This window comes from Hibiscus syriacus, unplaced genomic scaffold, assembly GCF_006381635.1.
Source record: "Hibiscus syriacus cultivar Baekdansim isolate YM2019G1 unplaced genomic scaffold, ASM638163v2 tig00111059_pilon, whole genome shotgun sequence".
In the NCBI taxonomy this organism is placed as follows: domain Eukaryota; kingdom Viridiplantae; phylum Streptophyta; class Magnoliopsida; order Malvales; family Malvaceae; genus Hibiscus; species Hibiscus syriacus.
Window position 1 is genome coordinate 1285060 of NW_024062966.1, and position 23527 is coordinate 1308586.

Here is a 23527-nt window from a genome sequence, read left to right on the forward strand (position 1 = left end):
TTAAAATAAATAAAAAAAAATTATATTTTAAATTCTAAGGATAAAATTTTAATTTTAATTTGATTTTATTAATTAATTATTTATTTAAATAAAAAATTATATTTTAAATTATAAGGAAAAAATATTAATTTTAATTTGATTTTAATAATTATTTATTTAAACAAAAATTATATTTTAAATTATAAGGATATAATATTAATTTAATTTAATTTAATTAATTATTTATTGAAATAAATAAAAATATATATTTTAAATTATAAGGATAGAATATTAACTTTAATTTGATTTTTATTAATTAATTATTTAAATAAATAAAAAATTATATTTTAAATTATAAGGATAGAATATTAATTTTAATTTGATTTTAATAATTATTTATTTAAACAAAAATTATATTTTAAATTATAAGGATATAATATTAATTTAATTTAATTTTATTAATTATTTATTTAAATAAAAAATTATATTTTAAATTATAAGGATAGAATATTAATTTTGATTTGATTTTATTAATTATTTATTTAAATAAAAAAATATATTTTAAATTATAAGGATAAAATATTAATATTAATTTAATTAATTAATTAATTAAATTAACATAAGATAAATATAATCTTTGGCAACTTAGTATTAATGTTGTGCTTGGCCTAAATGGTTGGGCGCTTATTTCTCCTCCAAGGAGACCCAGATTCGATTCTTGGCTGTGCCTTCCCTCTTTGGAGAATTACTTGTCACCATTTAACAGTGGAGTACTGAAATTAAACAAGTAATTCCTTATTTGGATAATTACTTCAGATTTAAATGAAATAGTGAATTTAAGGAAATAATAATAATCTACGCAATTTATACAAGTTTTTTCGAATTTTATATTTTACCCGCAAAAGAATTATACAAAACCATAATAGAAACGAATAAGAAATACATATTTTAAGTCTACTATAATGAGTAAAGGCCAGTCAATCAGCAGGTACTAGAAGAAAAGTTATTGTTCATAATGAGAAATACATATTGACTAGCGGTATAAACCGAGATACATGAACAAATAGAGAGCAAAAACACTTCCGATACCAGAATTTATCCATTCATGAGAACTCGACATCGTGTAACTTTCGATAATCTGGTCAAGTGTGAGATCGGTGAAATAGCCCTCCCCTACGCGCAAAATGTATTCCTTTGCAAGCCTCTCGACTTCAACTTGAACTCTATCTCCTCCTACTTCACTTGGTTCCAACAAATTACAAGCTACCTCAGTCACACCATTACTATGTGCAAGCCCCATCGGTTGCACTGAAGGAAGTCCACCTCCTCTCTCAATCACTTGTTTCGCGATCCTACAAAACAGCCGCAATATCAGTTGAGAACACGGGGACGTTGTAGTTAGCAACCCAATGGGTGGCTCCAATTAGAATAAATCCTTTTGTTGGAGAAACTTGAGCTGGACCAGCATCAGGCTTCAGTGGCAAGGACTCTGATTTAGACCCTCCAGACCATAGAACAGTGTCCGAGTTAGGCTTGAAATAACCAAGTTCTCTTCTGATAGAAGCACGCAACCTTCCCTTCTCATTGGCAGCTCCATAAAGAAATGTAGGTACTGCAGTTAACATTCAAGGTCATTTACTATAGGAAAGGTAATATCTTTAGGAGCGAAAAGGTAAATGATGCACAAGGACAAGGTACCAAACAATCCCATATTTGAAAAGATAACACACATAAGAAGACTTGTGAAAATGCAGATATTATTAGACACAAAGCTTTGACTCTTACATCGCGCCTTCTGACTTCCGATCAAGTTAGGCAACAAAGATGATGCAAAATTAGAAAGAAAAACAAACAAATTCTACGTTAAAGAACCATATAGCATCTTTAAAGCTTTATCAATCACTACAGAGTCCGACTGGAATCCTACACATTTGAAGCATATTAAGAATCCCACTATTCATATAGACTTACCAGGCCGACTGTTTTCTATTTTTTATTTTTGCTTAATCATATTCCAAAGCTCCACTCACTAATCTAATTGGTTCTGGCAAAAATCTACACAACATTTGATCCAAAAGGAAGAAACCTTCAAGTTTAGAGCCTATATCTGCTGCCAAAGACTTTGCAATCAGAGCTGCCTGGTCCAGGGAAGTATGTGCCAAGGGGTGAAAACATATATGATCAACAGCTCCAAGTCGAGGATGAGTTCCGGAATGCAACTCGAAGTCTATGGTTCCCAAAGCAGACTTAACAATATAAAACACCGTATCTTTTAAAGGACATGAATCCCGAGATGGTTTTGGATTCAATCTGGAGACAACTGTTTACCCAACTTTATTGTAAATTACATCTATGAACTTATTCACAATAGCAGCCTCACGGAATAGCTTGGCAGCTCTTTCTACCGATTCCAAAACTGCTCTATTTCAGCTTTCGGAAATGTACACCTTGCCACAAGCCAGCAGTTTGTTCAACATCCTTGCTTCTCCTCCACCTCTTTCTACTTGCTTAAGATCTGCCAAAAAAATATAATAATAAAGGAGTAGATAGAGATGATAATATGAGATAAATGGCAAACATTTAGCCACGGTTTAAGGGAGGAGTGGGGGCCATCACTCCAGCCTAAAATCTACGAACAAATTAGAGTGGAAAAGTAGCAAGCTCAGATGAGAAACAGATCGAGCCTGAAACTTTAATACCAATTAAAACTGATTAATGGACTAAAATATATTTACAACCAACAACAACAACAACAAAAATAAAGAGCATTCCTATCTGAAACTTAGTCTAAGCAATCGAAATACCTATAAAAGGGGTTGAAATCAAAATTCAATGTCTTTAGGTTTTGGGTACCCATTATATTCCAATTTAACACCCAAAGCTGCACGGATAACCCTAAACTTAAGCCTCAAAGCTTCCATTATTTCTTGGATACTCTCGTTTTCTGGATCCATAACAGGGAACTTTTGGATTAGTTCCAGCATCTGGTCAATGTTCTTTTGAACCCGAGTGGAGAATTGGGTCGGATCGACTTGGATGGCGGAATTCCAGACATCGACGCAGCCCTTGTAGAAACCGAGCTCTTCGCCTGTTTCGAAACCCCTTTTAAGACCCACTTCCCTTCCTTCTTTGCCGAGCGTTGTGCCGTGGTTGTAGCCTTTTGCGTAACCTTCTTGGTAATGTGTTTCTTCTAAATTTAGTGTTGAATAAAAAATATCTTCGGCAGAGTCCATGGAACATAAAAATAACTTTTTATGACCTTCCCGGAACGGTTGCTCTTCTGGTTCAGAAGAAGTACAATAGTCAGGCAGATTTACTCTGTGTTACATTACCTCGTCAGAATAAGCCTTTGAAATAAAACGGTAAGTATTAAAAAATAAAAATAAAATTATAGGGTAAATTATACCATTACTCACTTAATTTTACTCTCTCATATTTTACTCTCTCATATTTTACTCATTACATTTTCAATTTTTCAATTTACCCATTAAATTTTATTTATTAAACTTTTTTCTTAGTGTAAGATGATGTAAATTATTTTATTATTATTTTTCATATGACATGTCATATTTTGTTAATATTTTTAATATACAATATGATTAAAATAAAAATAAATTTAAAAACTACAATTATATCCTTAAATTATACTTAAATTCTCAAATTATATTGTAAACTCTAAATCTCAAATTACAATTCCACCAACCATCATCCTTGACAAGTTCATCTTCCCACCGACGAACAATCAATTTACCTCTACACCTTATTCTCTTGTTCATCTCTCACGACCCTCAACCAAACCATCAACACAATCATGATACCCCTAAAATTGTATCCAAACCCACAAGCACAACAAATGATATCAACCAATGAAGGGGAATCAGAAATTACATAGATTGAATCAATAATTCAACAACAAAAATTAAAAAAAAGAAAAGAAAAGATTAATCATTTAACAAATAAATCAAAAAGAAAAAATAGAGAACTTTTTTTTTTGGGTTTTCAAAAGGGGCGGGCTCCAACGATTGGATGACATATATGAATAATGAGGAGTGACATTGTGACAGAGGGACCAACATATCTCCATTTGATCTCGACCCAACAATAGTTGATGGAGATCGGAGAGTGGAAAACTGAATGGTTTCAATATTGGTTTGTTAACACCGGATCATTTCTCTTACGAAACTAAGGGTGAATTCGTTCTCATAACGTAAAAAAAACATTTGGAATAAAAAAGTTTAGAGCTCAACAGCCACCAGAGACCACTGTGGCAGCCACTGCAACCGTAGCTACTGGAGGCTCTAAGTGAGTGCTGCCATTGAAGCTTCAATGTGAGGATGAGAATTTTTATTTTAAGATTTGAATGTATATTTTAAATATTTTAAATTTATTTTTTTATAATCTTAAATAATATTAAAATATTAATAAAAATGTGACATGTCATATAGAAAAATAATAAAATAATTCATGTCATTAATGAATTATAAAAAATTAAATATATAAAATTTAGTGAGTAAATTAAAATAACTAAAAATATAATAAATAAAATAGGAGAGAGAGAACATTTAGTGATGAATAATGTAATTTACTCAATTTTATAATATACTATAAGGGTGCGTTTGGTTCACGGAATGTAAGATTACCAGTGGGAATAAAAGATTACCAAGAAATAAGATTATTGAGAATGTTGTATTTTATGTTTGGTTGGTTTAGCAAGAATGTAAGATTATCGTGTTTGGTTAAAGGAATAAAAGATTATTGAAAGGTATATTTGACCAAATTGTCCTTATTATATATTTGTATAATATTACAAGTTGAAAAATATTTATATAGTTTCTTTAAAAAAATTGAATTCATAAAATTTATATATTTTTTTTACAAAATTAAAAATATAAAAAAGGTTAAATAAAAGGGTAAATTTTATTTTAACCCCTGAACTTCATATAAAATTTTAATTATAGATTTTTTTTTTGTAAATCTAAAATAGTTTAAGGATAAATTTATAATTTAATCTTTGTAGAATTTCAATTATTCAATGACAGATGAATGATATTTTTGAAAAAAAAAATTAAGGGCATTTTAGTCCAAAATGCCGGTAATGTTACAATACCTAAGGGAAGGGAGATAATGACATTCCCGGTAATATACCCCAAAAAATTTACTATTGGTAATAAAACATTACCGAGAATGACATTCCCGGCCAAACCAAACGGGGAAATGTGGATTCCATTCCCGAAGAATCACACATTCTCCCATCCAAACGGCCCCTAAGAGATAAGCAAACATGCTTGAACAACGGGTATTTATATACAATATAATAAAAATTACTTTTAAAGTAAAATTTTTATTCTAATATTTAGCGAAATTTATTAGAATTATACGATGATTATTAGAAAGTGTATAAGTTATTCGATAATTATCTCATACAAATAATATAGAGGAATTATATTATGATCCAAATATATTTTATCGACCGTTATCATAAACAGTTGAAGAAAAAAATTTATTCACTCTATATGATTAATTTCTTTTAATATATTATTCACATAATTTAATCTATATAAAGTTTTAATTAAGATCCGATGAATTATATTTCTTTAAATAATAGCTCTAAGATCATTTTATGGAAATATTATATACATTATTTTAATTAATTGTTAATTTTTTAATAATTATTTATTATAAAAATATAATATTATTATATTTAAAATATTATATAGTTGAATCAATATATATATATATACTAAATTGTTAACATTGAATCTTGAAAAGCATGCTTCCCTCTCCAGAATCGGCGCCCTTAACTCGGTTGTTTTTCTTCTACAACTACAACCCAACCTTGAGTTAACGCAGTTCCACTTGAAGTGCATTCTTTTTTATTTACTTCATTTTCTTTCACATAAACAAGCAACGACCCAACCCGGCTCTTTTTTCAAAAGCATCTTCCATTTCACAAACAGAGAGATCGGTTCTTCTTAAAGATCAATGGGAGGAGGAATAGGAGTAACATCCCACAGAGGGAATGGGAGCGGCCACAAGGGAAGACCATACGGTTTGATGCTGCTTTTGGCGTTCGGGGCGGCCCTGCTCGGCTTATTGGTGCTTCACAAGCTCAGGGAACGCCGCATCTTTAACCTTGTCATCGAAAACAAGAATCGGCAGCTCCTTTCTCTCCAGATGCTGTTGCAGGTTTCCTTCCCCCTTTCTCTCTCCTTCATGCATGCAATGTTGCCTCTTACTTGTCACTCTCTCCCCACGACAAATCACTAGCATCATGCATTCTGTTCTGTTAAATAAATATTCTTACTTTTTAACCTTCTTGTTTTTTTAAAATTATTTTGACCATCCAAGCCCAAAAGGGTAACTTCCTTTTTCAATGTTCATGGAGGAATTTTCTTGATTTACAATGTTTAGTGATCAAACACAATGTCTTATGCATTGTGAAATCATTAAGCTAATTTGTGGTAAACTAGTAGCCTATTTGCAATATATTATTGACTGCTGACAATGTTAATCCATATATAGGAAGAAGTTTAAACTGCTGACAATGTTGTCTTTTTTTTATCACAGAAGGAAAGAGAATACAACAAAGAAATGAAAATGAAAGCTGAAGAGACAAATGAAAAGATATACTACCTTAGAAACCAAAAGATGGAGCTTTATCGTAGGCTCATGGAAACATTATCTAGAATTGATTCCCTTAAAGATGAACAAAAGGCCATGGAGTCTACACTGGAGGAGAAAAGGAACGAGATCAAACAGTTCCGAGATAAAGACATGAATACAGGAAATGAGAACCCTCAGGTCATTGCTCTAACAGCAACTTTGAAGCGAAAGGAAGCTAAAATCGAGGAATTGAAGCACCTTCTGTAGCGGAAGACGGCTATCGGATAGAGCAAAATCGCAACTGATAATTTGAGAAAATAAAAATGAAGATAAAAAAGTGACACAAAATTTACGTAGAAAACCCCTAAATAAAATAGGGTAAAAATCACGGGCAACGGTAGAAGAATTTCACTATGAGAAAATAGGAATTACAACTTCTCTCGATCTACCAAGGAGAAAACAATGATAATTCTCTCTTGATAAAAGGGAGAAAACAACTCTCAAGAAACTATCTAAATTCTATCTAGTATGGGAAGAAAGCTAAAATGCTTTGGGATGGTTTTGAAGCTAAATGAGCTAGGGTATTTATAGTTGAAGCTTAAGGACTAATTCATAAATATCCTAAATTTTAGTGACTAGAGTTTGTAATTTGCCTATATAAAAAATCAACAATTTCTACACCTAATTTTTGGTGCCTACAATTGTTGACAAAATTCAATATTTTTTTTTCTTCAAACCATGCACTTTCGGTGCATTGATTTTCAACAATCTCCCACTTGAAGATTTAATTGGAACAATCATATCTTCACACCATTCTTTCTACCATGTACCATCATGTTGCTTACGTCTCTGACAGGCCACAAGAGGATCGACACCAAGTAAATTTATCAGTATTGATCGCATTCGTCATGAAATCTGCTATGTTGTCTTTGGTATGGATCTTCTGCATATCTACCGTCCCTTCTTCCACCTTTTCACGAATGAAATGGTACTGAACTCGTATGTGCTTTGTCCTTGAATGAAATGCTGGATTCCTTGCTAGATGCAAGGCGCTTTGACTGTCACAAAACAGAGAGACATACTCTTAATTGTGCCCAAGCTCCTCCAATAGCATTTTCAACCAAATTGTTTCTTTACTGGCTTGTGTAGCTGCTACATATTCTGCCTCTGTTGTGGACGTAGCCACAACTGACTGCAATTTTGAAACCCAACTTACAGCTCCACCAGCAACTTTGAACACATATCCTGTAGTAGATTTACTTTTATCCAAATCCCCTGCATAGTCAGAATCTACATACCCATTGATTAATAAGTTTGATCCTCTGTAGCATAATGCAACATTTGAGGTCCCTTTGATATATCTCATGATCCTCTTCACAATATTCCAATGCTCTTTGCCTGGATTCGCCATGTACCGACTAACCACTCCCACTGCTTGTGCAATGTCTGATCTTGTGCATATCATAGCGAACATTAAACTTCCCACTGCTGATGCATACGGTACTCGAGACATCTACATACTCTCTTCTTCACTGCTAGGACTCATACTGGAGGATAATTTGAAGTTAATAGGAAGAGGGGTAGAAATTGGCTTACAATCTTGCATGTTTAATCTTGACAAGATCTTCTTCAAGTAATTCTTTTGTGAAAGCCAAATCTTCCTATTACTTCTGTCTCGGTGAATTTGCATCCCTAGAATCTTGTTTGCTGATCCCAAATCCTTCATTTCAAATTCCCTAGCCAGTTGTGCCTTCAATTCTTCAATATGATCTTTGTTGGGTCCTGCAACCAACATGTCATCTACATACAACAACAATATAACAAAATCGTTATCATCAGACCTCTTTAGACCGTACAGAGATTTGTTCAACCTGCAAACCAAGTTCTTCTTTTCTTTTTCTTCAAAACCTTCAGGCTGGAGCATGTAAATCTCTTCTTCAAGATTTCCATGAAGAAAAGCTGTTTTAACATCTAGCTGCTCTAGATGTAAGTTCAATGTAGCACACATTGCCAAAACTACTCGAACTGTTGTTAGTCGAACCACAGGAGAAAATATTTCATTGAAATCAATACATTCTTTTTGAGCATATCCTTTGACCACCAGTCTTGCACGATTCCTCTCAACTTGATCGTCACCATTTCGCTTGATTTTGAAGACCCATTTGTTACCAATTGGCTTCCTTCCTTGTGGTAGTGGCACAAGGTCCCATGTATTATTTTTATGAAGGGCTTCAATTTCTTCTTGCATCGCCATCATCCATAGTGAAGCATCTGAGCTGTTTATTGTCTCCTCGTATGTTGATGGCTCACCGTCCTCTGTTAAAAGACAATATGCAATATTTCCTTCTATAACATAATCTGAGTGCCAATTAGGACGTCTTCTCACACGATCTGATTGACGAGTTGTTGGAGCTTCAGAACTCTCTGGTTCTTGTTCATCATGTGCTGGTTCTGCTTCAGAAGAATCTCCTTCTTCAACCTCCTTTTCCACATGTATCTGTGCAGTCTCTGACTTTTCAGTGCTATCATCGTCTTCTTTTCTCTGTAGTTTATCTTCTACAAAGATAACATCCCTGCTGATGATCACTTTGCGGGCAGTGGGATCCCACAAGCGATACCCCTTGACTCCATCAGCATACCCCAAGAATTTGCATTTCCTGGATTTTGGATCCAGCTTTGAGATTTCTTGGGAGTTATACATCACGTACACAATACTTCCAAATATATGGAGGTTTGAATAATCAGCTGGTTTACCAGTCCACATCTCCATTGGTGTCTTCAGCTCTATTGCAGTTGATGGAGCTCGATTCACCAAATAACAGGCGGTATTGACTGCTTCTGCCCAGAATGATTTTTCTAGGCCTGCATCCCTCAACATTGCTCTTGTTCTTTCTAACAAGGTTCTGTTCATCCGCTATGCCACTCCATTTTGTTGAGGAGTGTTCGCCACTGTGAATTGTCTTTTGATGCCTTCTTTCCTGCAACAGTCATCAAATTCTTCACTTGTGTATTCTCCTCCATTATCTGTTATGAAACACTTGATCTTATTTCCAGAATCAAGTTCCACCCGCGCTTAGAAGTTTTTGAAAGTGGAAAACACATCTGACTTCTTCTTAATAGGGTACACCCAACATCTCCTGGAGTAGTCATTAATAAATGAGACAAAGTATTTTGCTCCGCCTAGGGATGTAACTGGTGCTTGCCATATGTCAGATTGAACCAATTCTAGAACACTTTTGCCTCTAGAATTTGATGTGTTGAATTTCAACCGGTGCTGCTTACTTGTTATGCAATGCTCACACAAAGGAAATGATACCTTTGTTAAGCCTGGAAGTAGCTTTTGCTCCACAAGGACTTTCATTCCTTGTTCTGACATGTGTCCAAGTTTCTGATGCCATAGCATTTTCGAATCTGAACTACATGAGGCAACAAAGGCTTATGCTTCTACCAAAGTCTCTCCCTTCAGCATGTACAAGTTTGCAGCTATCTTTTCACCTTTCAGCACCACAAGCGCTCCACGGAACACCTTCATGATTCCTTTCCGTGTTTTAATCTTGCTTGCATTATTATCCAACAATCCGTAGGATAATAAATTTTTCTTCAGGCCTTTCACGTGCCGCACATCTCGAACAACTTTAATTGTTCCATCATACATCTTTAATTTGATGATTCCCACGCCAATGATCTCTAAGGCATGATCATTGCAACTATACATAGATCCTCCTGAGACAGGTTCATAATGATGGAACCATTCTCTTCTTGAGGTCATGTGATATGTTGCTCCCGAATCAATGAGCCATATGTCTGCATATCTCTTTCTACCTTCCACGGTGGTTGACGCTTCACAACATATATCATCTCCATCATCTGAAGTGTTTGCAGTATTGCCTTGTGGATTAGAGTTTTTATTTAGACTCAAACAATCATTCTTCAAGTGACCCTTTTTTCCACAATTGTAGCACTTTAAATTCTTCTTGCTTCTTGACTTCGATCTACCATGTTTGTGACTGCTATTTTGGTCACGTTCTGTTGATCTCCCTCTCATCGTTGTCAATGATTCTGCTTGTTGTAGATTTACTTGTATGTCTTCCTTATTCTTGCGCCGATTTTCTTCTTGTAGAACAGCAGCTGCAACGTCATCGAAGACTAGACTGGTGACATTACTGTTTGTCAAGTTGATGATGAGTTGATCATACGAATCCATTAGACTTTGAAGTAGAAGTTCAGCACGTTCTTGTTCTCATATTTTACAGCTTAAGGATGTAAGCTGAGAAAATAAAGTATTCAGTGTATTTAAGTGCTCTGTCACTGAAGTAGATTCTGGCATACGGAGAGTGTACAATTTTCTCTTAAGAAAAATTTTATTGTGCAGCGATGTGGCCTCATATAATTTGGTGAGATGATCCCATATCTCCTTAGATGTCTTCTTCTCCTCGATGCTTGACAATACTTCATCTGCTAATGCTAGATAAAAGTTTGCCATAGCATTCCCGTCCATTTCGATCCATTTGTTGTCATCTGTGAAATCCACCGGCCTTTCACTGATAGCTGCTAGATAACCGTCTTTCCTCAGGATGACCTTCATCTTCAATTTCCACAATGAGAAATTTCTCCCATTGAATTTTTCAATATCAAATTTCGTTGCCATAGCTTCTTTTACGGATCCACCTTTTGGTGGCAACCACAAAGACAATAAGCAGATATTACACACTCAAATCTGGCTCGGATACCAATTGTTGCGGAAGACGGCTATCGGATAGAGCAAAATCGCAACTGATAATTTGAGAAAATAAAAATGAAGATAAAAAAGAGACAAAATTTACGTGGAAACCCCCTAAATAAAATAGGGTAAAAACCACGGGCAACGGTAGAAGAATTTCACTATGAGAAAATATGAATTACAACTTCTCTCGATCTACCAAGGAGAAAACAATGATAATTCTCTCTTGATAAAAAGGATAAAACAACTCTCAAGAAACTCTCTAAATTCTCTCTAGTATTGGAAGAAAGCTAGAATGCTTTGGGATGGTTTTGAAGCTAAATGAGCTAGGGTATTTATAGTTGAAGCTTAATGACTAATTCGTAAATAGCCTAAATTTTAGTGACTAGAGTTTGTAATTTGCCCATATAAAAAATCAACAATTTCTACACCTAATTTTCGGTGCCTACAATTATTGACAAAATTCAATATTTTTTTCTTCAAACCATGCACTTTCGGTGCATTGATTTTCAACACCTTCTTAATCCAGTAAGAGTTCGGTCAATGAGTACTGATGACCCGTCGAATTCGAGAGAATATATGCAGTTATCAAGGAAGGAGAGCGGGTACATGAATATATAAACAATGATGGTGACAATTTGAAAAAAGGTCAGGATGAAAATGAGACTAAATCCAGTTTTTCTCTGGAAGACAAAAGAGAAGGGGTTGAATATGGAAGTGAGAAAAGAGGTGGACAGCTGCAGAAACTTGAAAATTCGGGAGCAAATGCCAGAACCAAGGATTCTGAATATACGAGTAATGTTGGAATGGATAGGGAAAAGAATCATGCAGATGCGATTGATACTTGCCATGACGTGGATCTCGAACAAGAAAAGAGAAGCAGCTTCGAAAGGCAGCTTGGAAAAGGTAAAGATCCTCACCAAGAAAGCTGGGAGAAGGGGGAAACATATGCGATTCCAGAATTTCAAGATTACCAGGGAGTATCGGCCATTTGAGCAGATCAAAACTGAAAAAATGGAGAACTCTTGCTGGGAACAGGTCCCTAAAGAGGAAAGTAAATTCCGGAATAGATGCAGTTGAAAACATGACAAACAGAAGATTGTCAAAGGGATATAAAGATGACATAAGAAGCCGGAAAGATGGGACAGTTTCCGACGATGAAACTAAAATTGAACCAGGTCGGACGAGGGACATGGATAGTAGAAAAGGTAAATTACTTCAAGCATCAGAACTCTGATACCGACGATGTGAAACACAGAAAAATGAGCGGAGACAAACCATCAGGCTGAGGGAGAATATGTGGTGCAAACAAACCATGTCAAAGTTAAAGAGGCTGACAAGATCAAACAGAACATGAACATGGATGTCAAGGAACCGAAGAAAGCTGAACTCAATTCGGCCAATGGAAATGAAACGGAAGAAGATAATAGGGGTTGCATATGAACAAGAGCCAGAAACAGAAGCATTCAAGGGTGACGTTTCCGGCGGTTTTATGTCTGAACCCGATGGTGGAGAAGAGAATAAGGAGGAAACAGATGAACCTCAGTTTTAATCAACGTACAGTTTTTAAGTGCTGTGTCATTGTTGTGGATCCTTTTAAATAGCTGGTTTGCTCTTATATAGTAATTGTCATAACTTTACGCAGTAAAATTATGTTTGGAATTAGTGGAAGTATCAGTACATGGTTAATGCCTGTCATAAATTCAAATCTAATTTTCTGCCATATAAAAGGTGAAATCCAATAGAAAGTTCATTTCTTGCCATTATCAACAAGACTAACCAACAAATCAGGAAGTGTGTTCTCTGAAACTAGCCTCTAATTTTGCTCATTCATCATTCTCTTAGGGAAAAATGAAATGATGAACTTGTCATCAAAGCCACACATTATTACTGGGAATCTTGTAAACATGAAAAGCTCCAATCTCATTTCTTTGCCGTTTGCGCTGCATTCTGCAACAAGAAAAAATTAAAATGAGAGAAGCCATAACACATACATTACCATAATGTGCAATCTGAGGATTTTTAAGCTCTCTTATCATCTAGTTACGTGCTCAATGAAATAGGAATAGAGACCATCAAGTCTCACAAGTGGATGGCCAACGGAGGACTCTACTGCACTTGAGGTCCAAAACGTAAACATGAGCCTACGAACTTATACGTGATAAAATAGCAAGTAAAGAAATACCAATGTGTATGCTGTAATGTAACAGCAGACCAAACTCAACAAGATTTTAACTTGAAATAAATGAATGTAGCATTGACAATGGAGAGGACTAAAATTATAAATATAAATGAAAGTAAGAAGAAACAAAAACCGATTTCCAACTCAGAATATCTAAAATCTGGAAATAAGGGAAGAAATGATGAGAAAATTTGAAATATAAAACATGAAAATAAACAAGCTGACGTCTTCTTCCTCCCATTTAGCTGGGTTCATTGGTTCTTTCCAGCAATTAACTTTTGGGGGCTTATGGTGATCTACAAAAAAATAAAATAAAATCAAAATTAGAGGCATCAAGATGGTCCCATACTCTAAGATCCTTTATCTCAAACTATGATCAAATTCAAATGATTTCAAGTTGAAGTTAATCGGGAGACAAATTTTACAATTGAATAGAATGCAAATTTAAAATGAAAAAATCTAAAATGGCTATACAGAATATACCTGCAGAGCCCGCAAGACTTCGGCAAGGTATGAGAGAAACTTCAGAAGGAGCCGGTGTTAGAAATACAGACACTACTCTACGAGCTGCAACCGCTGTCAAAGTAGCCATCAAGATGGTTTCTTTCTTTTTTCTGTGTATTGGGGTTAATCACAGGAGAATCGGAGTGGGTTATGTATAACCTATACTACTATAATTAGGATTTAGGAACACACATAAATGTTAAATAATAAAATAAAGCTCATTTGAGTAGAAAATGAACATAAATTAGTTAAATAAAACAAGCGTTAGCCAAAAGCAATTATTGTTGGTAAAAAAAAAACAGAAAAAACATATATTCACCTTTCACCCAAAGCCAAGAGTAAAGCTCATCTTATTTTTGCATCTGCAGAGAATAGAAAAGCTTTAATTGGTAACATATACATATGTATTCAAAGTCAATGTAACCATAGCCCATAACAGTAGTTATGGTTTACATCCTCAAACCCCAATCTCTACAGCTGAAAAACAAATGTAAAGAAGAAGAAATGAATCAGTCTTCTTCCTCTGCAAAACTCAAGAGCTTGAAAAACAGATTCCTCTGTTTCTTGGTCCATACTAAAGTATGATTTCCTTCCCATCAATTCAGCCACTCTTTTGGCTGGCCCTGAATCCCGAGGACTTTGACCCCATACTCTCAGAGTCCTAATCTTTGGTAGCAGATCATTGACATATCGATCGAATTCGGCGAGTCTTCCTGCGATCCTCCCTTTGGAATGATCACTTAACTAGGAATTTCCCACTTGTTCTTCACTCCGCTCTCTCTATTGCGAGAACCAACCATCTGTTCATTCGAAAAACGCCTATTATTGCTTTGACTGGGAATCTGATTGTACCTGCTACTGACGACTCTCCCGGGTTTCAATGGTCTCTTAGCTGTTACCGGTTTCTCTGCATCTTTGAAGAGTCTTTTTGGTTGAATTGTGGAAAGAGCATCCTCTTCTTTCTTCATACTCCTCTTAGTTCCTACAGTTGTTGCTGCTGGCTTAGGAGCAATGACCTTGGAAACAGTTTCACGCGACTTAGGGCTAAGACTCAAGCTCTTGCCTCTCTCTCTTGTAACCTTGCCTTCATCAATATTGTTGATAAATCGGGCAAAGTAAACGAAAGAACACAAGAATTTTAAAGAGGTTCGGCAATGTGCTTACGTCCTCGGTGTCTAGGCGGCGCTAGAAAATTTTATTCAATTCTTCTATATTTAGGTTACATCTCTATTTATAATAGAAAACCCTGGTACATAATTACAAAATTAACCCTGTACCGTACCGCGGGGGCACAACCCCCGCACCCCCAACCCACATAATCGTAACCCCCTCTACGAGACTTTCTTTGTAAGGACAGTTGATGTTCGCTTCGCTCACTCCGCTCCATCCCCTGTCCTCTTTACCGGTATATTTATGAGCCATACCTTACAAATCTCTACCTTGGCGAATATCCTGCCCCTTAGGAAACATTCAATGTGGGTTGGGTTACCTTAGTTCTTTAACAACTTGAAACATTCAACAAGTCCAAGCAATGCTTGAACTTGTCTGTCGTAACTGGCTTGGTGAACATATCAGCAGCATTCTCATCAGTGTGTACCTTCTGAAACAAAATCTCTTCAGATGCAACCAACTCTCTGATCTTGTGAAAACGTACATCAATGTGCTTAGTTCTAGCACGATATACCTGATTCTTAGCTAAGTGAATAGCACTTTGATTGTCGCAAAGCAGCTGAACTCCACCTTGCTGAACACCCAACTCCTTCACTAAACCAGTGAGCCATAAAGCTTCTTTTGCAGCTTCAGCCGCTGCCATGTACTCAGCTTCAGTTATAGATAGTGCCACTACAGATTGAACAGTAGATTTCCAACAAATAGGTCCTCCACCAAGAGTAAAAACATACCCTGTCGTAGATCTTCTATTATCCAAGTCACCTGCATAGTCTGAATCCACATATCCTACAACCAAAGGATTATCTCGCTGACTACCAAAAACAATTCCATGTCCCACAGTACCCTTTAAGTATCGAAAGATCCACTTGACTGCTTCCCAATGTTGCTTACCATGTTTAGACATGTACTTACAAACTTGACTAACAATATGAGCTAAATCAGGACGAGTACATACCATTGCATACATCAAGCAGCCAACAACATTAGAATACGGAACCTTTTCCATATCTTCAGCTTCCTTATCTGTCTTAGGGCACTGTTCTGATGAGAGCTTAAAGTGGTTCGCCAATGGAGTGCTAACTGGTTTTGCGCTGCTCATGGCAAACCTTTCTAGCATTTTTTCAACATAACCCCGTTGAGATAGCCACAATCTCCTTAAGTCTCTGTCCCTGCAAATTTCCATTCCAAGAATTTCCTTTGCAGCACCTAAATCTTTCATATCAAATTCCTGACTCAATAAAGTTTTCAAACCGATAACATCATCCATGTTCTTCGCAACAATTAACATATCATCAACATACAGTAATAGAAAAATAAAAGAACCATCATCAAGGCTCTTAACATATACACAACAATCATACTCACATCGGTTGTAGCCAATCTTGATCATATAGGAGTCAAACCGTTTATACCACTGTCTCGGAGACTGTTTCAACCCGTACAAAGATTTCTTCAATCTGCAAACTAAATGCTCGTTTCCAGGTTGAGTGAAACCTTCAGGTTGCCGCATGTAGTTCTGCTCCTCTAAATCACCATGCAAAAAAGCAGTTTTAACATCCATCTGCTCTAAATGCAAATTCCAACTGGCCACCAATGCAAGTACTGCTCGGATTGAAGTATGCCTGACCACAGGAGAAAAGATTTCATCATAATCAACTCCTTTCTGCTGTGAAAAACCCTTTGCTACCAAACGAGCCTTGAACTTCTCCCCCTCTTTTTCTGTTACTGATAGTTTCTTCTTATACACCCATTTGCAACCAATCGGCTTTTTACCCTCAGGAAGGGAAACCAACTCTCATGTACGATTGTGATTCAAAGACTCCATCTCCTTAACCATGTCTGTCATCCACTTGTCGTTTTCCTGACTAGTAACAACATCATGAAAAGTAACCGGATCATCACTGCTAACAATAAGTGCAAAAGAGACCAAGTCTTCAAAACCCAATCTACTCGGAGGCTTTATATTCGTCCGTCTCACCCTGTCTCTGGTGAGACTATAATCCTGTAAATCAACCGTAGTGGAACCACCAGAAGTCGGTTGAGACGTTTCTGGTTTCTCAACTGGAAACTGCTCGAAATCCACCACTGTCATGTATTTCTTCTGTTGCAACATGGATTGTTCATCAAAAACAACATCTCTATTGATCACAATTTTCTTCGCAACTGGATCCCAGAACTTGAATCCTTTGAAACCTTTCTTGTAACCCAGAAAAATGCACTCTTTCGATTTTGCATCAAGTTTGGATCTCTCATCAGCAGGTACATGCACATAAGCAGGACAACCAAAAATCCGTAAGTTATCAAAACTAACATCATGACCAGTCCATACCTCTTCTGCAACTTTCCCAGCCAATGATGCCCTTGGCGATCTGTTGATAAGATAACACGCCATGTTAACAGCCTCGACCCAGAAGTGTTTGGGAAGCCCCGCATTCAACCGCAAACATCTGGCTCTTTCATTCAACGACCTGTTCATCCGTTCCGCAACATCATTCTATTGTGGTGTCTTGCGCACTGTAAAATGTCTCTTAATCCCGTGCTCCTTACAGAAGTGTAAGAACTGTGAATCTGTGTACTCCGTACCATTGTCAGACCGCAAACACTTGATTTTTCGTCCTGTTTGGTTTTCTACCTCAGATTTCTACAGCTTGAACTTCTAAAAAAATTTAGATTTCTGTTTCAAAAAATACACCCAAACTTTCCGTGAAAAATCATCAATAAAATTAACATAATACCTAGATCCACCCAAATACGATGTCGTGGAAGGCCCCCATACATCAGAATGCACATAATCAAGAATCCCTTGAGTTGTGTGCCTCGCAGTCTTGAAACGGACTTTAGTCTGTTTACCAAGAACACAATACTTGCAAAAATCGAACTTACAGCTTTTGACACCATGCAACTAGGGATGGCAACTCAACCCGAATCCGACGGGTTCCGACCCGACCCGATCGGGTCGGATTTTTTTAAAAAAATTTCGGGTTCGGGTCGGGTTTAGGGTGAAAAAAATCCGACCCGACCCGACCCGAAAAATATATATAATTTTATCCTATATATTTAGGGATAATTACAATAATGTCCCTCCATATATAATTTTTTTCAATTAAGTCACTGTTTTCATTGAATAAATTTTTTTTTTATTATTATTTCCGGTCGGGTCGGGTCGGGTCAGGTTTCTAAGTCATATATTCGGGTCGGGTCGGGTCAGGTCGGGTGAAAACTTAATTTCGTCGGGTCGGGTCGGGTCACGGGTGAAAAACCCTTTCTTCTCGGGTCGGGTGGCCCAAAAACCCGACCCGACCCGACCCATTGCCATCCCTACATGTAACAGATTTCTTTTGTGTAATTCTGTCATACCACGTTCACTAAGATGAGCAAGACGCATATGCCACAGTTTTGTAGTATTATCACATGACTCAACAGAATGAACTCCACCTGCAACGGTACTCCCTAACAATCTATAAATCTTTCCTGCAGTCATCTTTCCTTTCATCACAGTCAAAGCACCTTTAACAATCCGAATGGTTTCCCTATCCTCATCAGCCTTAAGGATAAAACCATTCTTGTGCAAAGTGCCCAAAGAAATCAAATTCTTCTTCAAATATGGGATATGTCGAACACCACTCAACGTCCGAACAGAGCCATCATACATCTTAATTCTGACATCACCAATACCAACAATATTGCAACATCGATCATCACCCAAATAAACAGAACCAGAATTAACCGACCTGTATGTCGAAAACCATTCCCTATTTGGCGTGATGTGATAAGAACATCCAGAATCACGAATCCACGCATCCGTCAATTGAGTCGTTGAAATATAAAGCATATCACCCTCACTGCAATCAGAATTGTCATCATCGACCACGTTCACAGACTTGGATGAAACATCACGCTTCTCATCAGTCTGCTTTTTCAACTTCGGACAGTCTCACTTCATATGTCCCGCCTCCTTGCACTTGTAGCAGTGAATTGTCTTCTTATCCCTAGATTTGGATCTGGAATTCCGCTTGCCAGACCTTGCCTTCTCTGGCTTCCGTCCACGGTCTCGATTACCCTTGACATATAAGCTATCGGCTTGAGAGTTTTCCCCTGCATTCTGCTTCTACTGGTTGTGAGCCAACAAGGCTGCAGTAATCTCCTCAACGTTGATAGTCTCTTTCCCATATGTAAGAGTAGTCACCATGTGTTCGTAAGAGGGAGGCAACGAACACAACAAAATAATCGCTCTGTCTTCATCCTCAATTTTTACATCAAGCCGAGCCAAATCAGAAACGATTTGATTGAAGACATTCACGTGTTGCGCCAAATCATGATCGTCATGCATCTTCAGCCCATATAGTCGCTGCTTTAGATACAGTTTTGTCGTTAAGGATTTGGACATAAACTGACTTTCCAACTTCCTCTAAATTTCGTTTGGAGACGATAGATGCATGACGTGATACATAACCTCGTCCGTCAAGCATAATCGTATGGTTCCTACCGCTCGTTGTTGCAATTCTTCCCAATCTTCCTCCTCCATCGACGCCGGCTTTGTAGGTCGCAAAGCCTTCAGGATCCCCTGCTGCGCCAACAGATCCTTCACCCTCGTTTGCCATAATCGAAAGTTACCCAGACCATCGAATTTCGCAACTTCGAATTTTGCTCCTAACATCTGATACCAATTGTTGATAAATCGGGCAATGTAAATGAAAGAACACAAGAATTTTAACGAGGTTCGGCAATGTGCTTACGTCCTCGGTGTCTAGGCGTTCGCTTCGCTCACTCCGCTCCATCCCCTGTCCTCTTTACCGGTATATTTATGAGACATACCTTACAAATATCTTGAAGCTTAAAGAAACAAGATTTTCGGTGACTCTGTATTGACTGTACAAGAGTTGTGAATTCCTGATTCATGAATTGCCTTGATTTTGTTTAATGGAAAATATCCGATGGACCTAGACTAACCCCCCTTCGATTCGATTCCAGTTTAGAAAACAGAGGATCTTCAATCTTCTTCTCCAAGATGCTCTGTTTTGGCTCCATGAATTTGGCAGGCACTATTCTTCCTCTCATCGCGCACTTCGTGCATTGTATTCAGTTTTTTCGAGTCGAACAGTTGCGAGTTTCGATGACAAACGACACACCTCCTTCTCTATCTCTTCAATCTCCATATCAATTTTTTGTTGAAAATTTAAAAGCATATGGGCAGCTTGAAATTAACAGTCGGCTGCTTAAATGAAAAAAATGGGATTTTTGAATTTTTTTATTATTTTATAATAGAATAATTATAAAATTGAGTCATTAAATTTTAAGGTATTTTTAAAGATTAGTCTCTAAGCTTCAACTATAAATACCCTAACTCATTTAACTTCAATATCATCCAAAATTATTTTTTTCTCCCAATATTATAGAGTTTCATTGTGATTAGTGAGTGTTTTGTAAACACTTGTAAATTTTATCTCTTAGTAAAAGATCTTCAGCAGTCTGGAGACGTAGGCATAATTGGCTGAATTCTGTTATCAATTTCAGGTATTATTTTTCAATTTTTATTTCGCAATCTCACTAATTTGGTTATAGGGAAATTACTTGTTATCGTTTATTTCCCAAAAACTGGTAACCAGAGCTTTTGGTTGTGAATTTTGTCAATTTTTTGTGAGGTTACTATTCATTACTATTCATGTGAATAGAGAATTTCATGAATAGTAAAAAATTTTGTCGGCGATACGAATTTATCGACGAAGGTGTTCTAATACACGGTGGTTCGCAAGAATTGTCAGAAACGATCCAAACGAAGCCAGATTTGAGTGGGAGCGATGGTTGCAGACGAAGGGAATGTGAAAATTGAGAAGTTCGATGGTGAGACTTTGGCTTTTGGAAGATGCAGATTGAGGATTTTCTATACCAGAAAAATCTATATCAACCTCTCTCAGGAAAGCAACCAGAGGGCATGAAGAATGAAGACTAGGCTCTTCTCGACAGACAAGCCCTCGGAGTTATCCGACTGACGTTATCCCGCAATGTTGCTTTCAACATAGCAAAGGAAAAGACCACGGCGGGTCTTATGGTGGCTCTCTTCAGTATGTATGAGAAGCCATCAGCCTCAAACAAAGTTCATTTGATGAGGCGATTATTCAATTTGCGGATGGCGGAAGGGGCATCAGTGGCTCAACACCTAAATGAACTCAACACAATCACAACCCAGTTGAGTTCCGTGGAAATTGAATTCGATGATAAAGTTCGAGCTTTAATTCTCTTATCATATCTACCAGACAGTTGGAATGTTACTGTTACAGTAGTTAGCAGCTCGTCGGGAAATAGTAAATTGAAATTCGACGATGTTCAGGATCTGGTACTGAGTGAAGAAATTCGACGGAGAGAATCAAGTGAAGCATCAACCTCCTCAGCCTTGCACACGGAGTCCAGAGGGAGAACTTCAGAAAGAAATTCAAATCGTGGCAGATCGAAATCTATAAGTGGAAAATCAAGAACGGGAAAGAAAGATTTTACCTGTTATAATTGTGGCAAGAATGATCACTTTAAAAGAGATTGCCGAGCACTGAAGAAAGATACCGACGCACAGGAATCTGTTAACGTGACAGAGGAGACATGTGATGCCATGATTCTAAGCGTCAACAGTCTGATTGAATCATGGATCTTGGATTCAGGGGCATCTTTTCACTCCACCCCATGCCAAGAAATCATGGAGAATTATATCAGTGGTGATTTTTGAAAGGTTCATCTAGCTGATGATGAAACCTTGAAGATCGTCAGAAAAGGAGATATCCGATTAAAGTTTCCAAACTAGACCACCTGGACGCTGAAAAGAGTGAGACATATTCCTGGCCTCAAAAGAAATTTGATTTCTGTAGAACAGCTTGATGGAGAATGATATAGTACAACCTTTTCAGGTTGTGAATAGAAGATTACCAAAGGAGCACTCGTCATTTGCTCGTGGTAAGAAGACTGGTACTATCTATATAACCTCAAATTTAGAGAATATCATTGCAGTAGCAGATGCTGATGGAAAATCAAACCTATGGCACCAAAGGCTTGGCCATATGAGCGAGAAAAGGGATGAAGATGCTTTTGTCAAAAGGGAAGCTGCCGGATCTAAAGAATGTAGATGTCGGACTATGTGAAGATTACATCTTTGGCAAACAAAAGAAAGTTAGTTTTGCAAAGATTGGCAAGACACCCAAGGCAGAAAAGTTAGAGTTGGTTCATACTGATGTATGGGGACCATCTCCAGTTCCATCTCTTGCAGGCTCATTATATTATGTCACCTTCATCGATGATTCAACAAGGAATGTGTGAGTTTATTTTCTGAAGAAGAAATCAGAAGTCTTTTATACCTTCAGAAAATGGAAGGTCATGGTGGAAAATAAGATTGGTCTGAAAGTCAAGCGGTTGAGGTCTGACAATGGAGGAGAGTACAGAAACAGTAGATTCAGAGATTTATGTGCAAATAATGGGATCAAGATAGAGACAACAGTTCCCATGATACCGCAGCAGAATGGCGTAGTAGAGTACATGAACAGAACTCTGAAATAACATGCCAGAAGCATGAGGATACATGCCAGATTGCCCAAATTGCTATGGGTTGAAGCTATAAACACTGCAGCTTACCTGATCAACAGTGGGCCCTCAATTCCCTTGGATGGTGGAATACCAGAGGAAGCTTGGAGCAAGAAATAAATAAACCTTTAACACTTAAGAGTGTTTGGTTGTATTTCTTATGTATACATAAATTCTACTGAAAGAAGTAAACTTGATGCTAAGTCCAACAAATGCGTCTTTGTTAGTTATGGTGGTGATGAGTTCGGTTACCGGTTATGGGACTACGAAAATCGAAAGATCATCAGAAGCAGAGATGTCATTTTCAATGAAAATGTGATGTACAAAGACAGGTCAACCATATAATCAAGTAGCTCCAATACCGAAGCTGAAACAAAGGAATTTACTGAGTTCGAGGAGATATCTGGAAATGATGTTCAGATCAGTCCTGAAGCAGTTCAAGAAGAATCATGCACACCAGAACTGAAACGCTCCTCCAAAATTCCTAAACCAACCCAGCGTTATTCGCCTTCTTTACACTACTTGTTGATGACTGACAATGGTGAACCAGAGTGCTATGATGAAGCAATGCAGGTGGAGGATTCAGTCAAGTGGGAGTCTTCCATGAAAGATGAGATGGACTCGCTTATGTCAAATCAGATATGAGAATTAGCTGAATTACCACCAGGCAAGAAGTGCTCCATAACAAGTGAATTTACAGGATCAAAGAAGAGCACGATGGGAGCAAACACTACAAAGCAAGATTGGTTGTCAAAGGTTTTCAGCAAAAAGAAGTTGCAGAGAATCTACATCTTGAGCAGTTAGATGTG

At 37.0% G+C, this 23527-nt stretch overlaps 2 protein-coding genes and 2 pseudogenes across 2 annotated transcripts; 1 reads left to right on the forward strand and 3 right to left on the reverse strand.

The window, feature by feature from the left end:
* Positions 1 to 997: 997 nt before the first annotated feature.
* On the reverse strand, positions 998 to 2471 carry LOC120151511 (annotated as a pseudogene).
* LOC120151512 (protein LTO1 homolog) lies at positions 2463 to 3227 on the reverse strand. The gene is made up of 2 exons (XM_039163935.1): positions 2788 to 3227; positions 2463 to 2504 (listed from the first exon to the last, which is right to left on the reverse strand). The coding sequence occupies exon 1, from the start codon at positions 3210 to 3212 to the stop codon at positions 2802 to 2804; it is 411 nt and encodes a 136-aa protein (XP_039019866.1). The 5' UTR covers positions 3213 to 3227; the 3' UTR covers positions 2463 to 2504; positions 2788 to 2801.
* Positions 3228 to 5961: 2734 nt separating this feature from the next.
* LOC120151463 lies at positions 5962 to 12854 on the forward strand (annotated as a pseudogene).
* Positions 12855 to 14728: 1874 nt separating this feature from the next.
* On the reverse strand, positions 14729 to 20216 carry LOC120151464. The gene is made up of 2 exons (XM_039163904.1): positions 20099 to 20216; positions 14729 to 15072 (listed from the first exon to the last, which is right to left on the reverse strand). The coding sequence occupies exons 1-2, from the start codon at positions 20214 to 20216 to the stop codon at positions 14729 to 14731; spliced, it is 462 nt and encodes a 153-aa protein (XP_039019835.1).
* Between the last annotated feature and the right edge of the window lie 3311 nt (positions 20217 to 23527).